General features: G+C 44.9%; 1 protein-coding gene across 1 annotated transcript in view; it reads left to right on the top strand.

Annotated features, from left to right (window-relative positions):
- Positions 1 to 3,411, top strand: part of CFAP300 (cilia and flagella associated protein 300) — a 43,115-nt gene extending 39,704 nt beyond the window's left edge. The window contains exons 6-7 of the mRNA XM_025214687.1: positions 2,600 to 2,704; positions 3,094 to 3,411. Of these exons, the coding sequence (XP_025070472.1) occupies positions 2,600 to 2,704; positions 3,094 to 3,192 (204 nt within the window). The 3' untranslated portion in view covers positions 3,193 to 3,411. The remainder of the gene's footprint in view (positions 1 to 2,599; positions 2,705 to 3,093) is intronic.
- Positions 3,412 to 4,870: the final 1,459 nt, after the last annotated feature.

Raw genomic sequence — 4,870 nt, 5'->3', positions numbered from 1 at the left:
TTTCCCTAAAACTCCTCTTACTTACCATAAAGTTGAACTTAGAAAGCAGATGTGCATATAATAAGTTCCCTATTGCATAGCTGTCAGTTTAATTGTTATAGTAGGTTGAGTGGCTCCAAACCCATCATTATACGCTAGAGTATGCAACCTAAATGAAAGACAATATACATGCTTCCAAAAGAAATGGCTGATGTTACTGCAGACTTCCCTGTGAGATACCAGTGCTTCCGTTGTTAGTTAATGAGTCATCTCCTTTTAACTACTATGTAGCATTCATGGAAGGCTTTGAAAAGGTTTCCTGAAAATAACCCAATATATGTGTCATAATTTACTGTTCTCCTTCCTATTAAACTAAAAGTTTTCCAATTAAAAAATAGATTCCTGGAATCAAAAGTACCTTCCTAATATTTTTATTTTAACACAATAAAATTGTTTTCATAGCTATGTATCAACAATACAGATTTATATTTATGTTTATTCAGATTTAGGTAAAACATTTAAGGCCTTTCCAGGTTCCTTTGCCATACATTACAAATATCAGCAATATAACAAGCAAGATTAATTGAGCAATTTATACATTCTGGAAAACAAATAAATAGGGGGGAAAAATCCACCCTGCTCTTGTTTGAGGGGCGGGGGGGAAATGGCATTGCAGCAGGTTGTAAAATTTGGCAAATATGGGTTATTTTAGATGAAGGGAGAGGATGTAGTCCAAAATTCTGGGCTCTGTAAGGAGAACAGGCTGCAACTTCCTCTTATAAACCTGAGACTCCAGCTTCAGGATTTCCAGTCCCTACATATATGAGGTCATTTCCTGGAGTGAGGCGCAGCTTCTTTGAATAAGCAAGTCTCAAATGAGTTAAATGTACAGTCAAATCTTCTTAAACTCCATTGAAAAAATATGAAACAGATAGTGCAGATCCTAGAGCATAACTGACTTTGTGCTCTTGATGAGAAACTCTACTAATCAAAGGGGCAACTAGCTGCACTGGTTTCAGTTTCTGAGTTGACTTTAAGGTGTAGCCCTGTGCACAGTACTTTACTGTAATCTAATCTAAGGTGAAAAAGGCACAGATCATATTTGTAACGTTTACTTCTGAAAGAAAGAGTTGCATCTACTTAGCCTGACAGAGATAAAAGAAACTCATCCTGGTCACTGGTGCCATCTGATAGTGTAACAGCAGCTGAGAATCTAACAGAACCCCCATTCTTCAGACTGGAATAACAAATGGTGAATACACATCCTTAGCAAAAGGAGATAAAATCCTCTTCATATCTTTTGGCTGCATTTTCATTATCAACATAACTTCCTATTTACCTGGACCCTGACTCACTAATTAGTCCTCTTCTATAGATCAGTCTCTACAAAACACTAACCAGTTTAGATGATAAAAAAAGAGCTGGAGCTTTGTCTTAGTAACATGCCGAGCAATCTCATACCTATCTGTTCCATATGCTTGTTGGATTTATAAGCATTATCTTGACAACACGTTGATGTGAAAGTTGGTGATTAAAACACATAATTTTAGAAAGTGCTGCTATAAGTTAGTACTACATATGCTTTAAAACTGCTTTTTAAATGTAATAAACTGATCTTGAACAAAATATCCAAAACAAGTGGTTTTCAACCTATGGTCCATGGACCCCTGGGGGTCTGCAGATTGTGTCTAAGGGGTCCATGAAAGATGATTATGTTCAATCAAAAGTATGTGAATATCCACACTTACAGTTCAAAGGGGTCCGCACCTCCATTCATAAAATGTTAGGGGTCCACAAATGAAAAAAGGTTGAAAACCAGTGATCTACATATATATGTATACAGCTTCATAGTACAGGGAGCGCAGAGGAGAAAAAGGGGAAAAGGAAGTATTTGAAATCTTATGACAGTGTATATTTCTGAACTCTAAATGGTTTAAAATGTTCAGTGTTTGTATATAAGTAAACTTCACCATGAAGAAATCTGAAACAATTGTGATATTAAATAATAACAAAGGAGTTTCTTAAATGCCAAATCAGCCCAGCAGTGCTGTTGGCATCGCTGTAATAAAACACATATTCCCTAGCTCTTTTAGAAGACTGTTGATAAAGTGTTACATGTTTTCTTGAAGAGATCTTCAACAGTATAATTGTTTCCACAGTATTTCTCTCATATGCTGTCTAAAATCATCAGCAGATTATCTGTGTTTCTCTAAAGCCAGCAGCTTTGGATCTAGTTCTGGCATCACTATATCAAGTGCATGTTGCAGACACACCACCTGTTTGAACTTAAAACTGCAGATTCTTAATTTATGTATAAGACACCCTAATACTAGAGTGATGAGGCACTGAAATATGTAGATAAAACTGGTCTTAAACTAGTTTAATTAAAAAGAAAGAAATTTGGTCTAGCTAAAATGAACTGAAAAGCTCCCAGGAGCAAATCCAGAGGGGCCCAGTTGCACTTCGTTTTCCAACCACACAGTGGGAGCAGCAGCCAGGGATTCTTTTTTTTGATCCTCAAATTGGGTAATAATTGCTCTCCTGCCCTCCACTTCATGTTCAGTGGGATGTTACCTCCTCCCCCACACCCCTGCCTGCTTACCACTGGTGCTATCCCCAGGTGCCCCAGGAGCAGGGGGAAATTCCAGAGCCTCTGCTGTCCCACTTTAGCCAGGCTGCCCAGGGAATTGGGCTCAGTTCAGGACAGTGGCAGTGGTGGTACCAGGTGAGTACCTCTTCTCTGCCTAGGACTCCCACATGTACTCTGCCAGCTTGGGAGCAGGCTTATGGAGGCAGACCCTACCTGCCATCACTGCTGCTGCTATCCCTGGCTGAGCCCAACTCCCTGCAGAGCCCAGCTGCAGCAGGGCAGGAGAGGCTCTGGAGCTCCTTCCTTCCCTGGGACAGCTGGATAGTGGGGACAGTGGCAGCAGTGGGCAGGGGAGAGGAAATGCCACTGAGCATGGAGGGAAGATTCTTACCTGATTTCGACACTTAAAAATGCGTTCCTATGGCATGGACTACCTGTCCTGCTGGAGTAGGGGAGAATTTGAGAGCTGGGGTACAGCTAGTAGTTGCTGCTCCTGTACCCTCCCCCCACTTTACAAAATTCAGGATCTGCCCCATGGAAGCTCCTCACATCATATGCAAGGGCACCAGTGGACTGGACAAAATGGAGATGGAACTATAATCCAAGTTCTTCTTCCCAGGTGAGTGCCTTAACCATCTGGGTAGAGCCATGCTCTCTCTTTGGCCCAATGTATGTTGAATTCTTTTATTTAAAGTGCAATAGTTGCAAGAGGATAAATGGAGGTTTCAGTCCCCCTAAGTTCATCTAAATTTCCCACTTTTTGCATGAGCCTGAATTGTGCATGAGGGGAGCAGCAGCATTCATCCCCCATTCCCCACACTTGCATTAAAAAAAAAAGTACCTGCCCCTTCACTTGTAAAGCCTCTTAGGAACGCTTTGAAAACATCTACTAGGAGATAGCCTTGGATTTCTGCCTATCTGGATGTAGTATACCAGTAACTCTGCTCATGCAGTGCCTGGAATAATTAACAGAGGTCTAAAAACAAAGCTAGTTACCTCAGGTGCAATGCTGCATGGACACAGCTATACTGCTTCTAGTCTGGGAGCTAGCACGCAAAAGCAGCTCAGTTATCCCTACATAATGGTTGGACCCATGTAGCTGTACTCTTGGGCAGCTTGCAGATGTTTTTAAAAAAACCCCAAAACTGTGCTTTCCCAGAAGCAGCAGCATGTTACTTCCACCCAGCTCTGCAGCATCTGTATAGATTGGGCACTTCAGCGGGGCTTTTTCGTGCTTTCATCTAAAGCTAAGTCAATCAGCTAGTAGATAAAAGTGCCCCAAAAGCCCCACTAAAGCACCCGATCTATACAGATGTTGGGTGAGCCAGGTCCAACTAATGTGCTGCCTCTTTTGGACATGTGCTGGGCTTGGCGCAGGAGCCCATCGGGTTTAAAGCAAGGTGCAAGTGGCCCTGGTTTCTAGATCTCCCATATGCTCAGGTGAGGCAGGTGCTAAGCTACTCAGCCCTGTTAAGATAGAAGCACTTTGGGGTATGGTCAGTAACAGAACTTGAGAGGTGAAGGACTTCAATGTACAACTTACAGGACAGGTGCTTGTAGGACTAGGCAGCAGCTGAGTGTGGTTTATAGAACTGCACTTTTGGTGGAAATCACGTTATTTACTCAAATCCAAAACAACCGTGAATTGAAGATGACCCCCACAATAATTAGATTCTATACATGGTAGAGCAGGGAGTAAGGAGTCAGGCAGCAGAGAAAGCAGGTGTTGTGGGGGTGGTGGAAGGGAGCAAGCAGTTTGTCCCCCACCACCTGTCCTCCCCCTATTTCAACCCCTGTGCTTGGCCCCTACTCCCTCTTACCTCCCCAGCCCCTTCCCCTCCTACTTACCTTTGCTCCAGCCCTGGCAGGCTCTGTCCTTGCTACAGCCTGGGGCCTGGAGCATGGGGTGCGAGTGGGGTACTGGTGCCACAGGGCTGGGTCGGAGCCATGCTCCAAGCCACAGCAGGGGATGGTGGCAGGGGTGCAGAGGGGCAGGGAGTGCAGAGGGGCAGCCCCGGTCAGAGCCAGACAGGCAGCCCTCGCCTGCCCTGCTCGGTTCCAAGACGAGGGGCTCCCCCATGCGAGGGGAAGGCATCTCGTCTTGGACCTGAGGCAGTGGGGTCGGTGCCCGAGGGCTGTCCTGGCTTTCAGCTGCCTGGCAGCGCAGCACAGCACTGCCCTTGTCGGTCCAGAAAGACTGGAGAGGAGCAGCTGGCAGGGAGGAGCTGCAGGGCAGCGGCTCAAGCGCTCCGGCCGGGCGGGGCAGGGGCCAGCGCCTCACGCCGCCTCCACCTCTCGTCC

This window comes from Alligator sinensis, unplaced genomic scaffold, assembly GCF_000455745.1.
Source record: "Alligator sinensis unplaced genomic scaffold, ASM45574v1 scaffold40_1, whole genome shotgun sequence".
NCBI classification, from domain to species: domain Eukaryota; kingdom Metazoa; phylum Chordata; order Crocodylia; family Alligatoridae; genus Alligator; species Alligator sinensis.
Note: the sequence above shows the minus strand (reverse complement) of the source record. Positions and strands in the feature narration are given on the sequence as shown.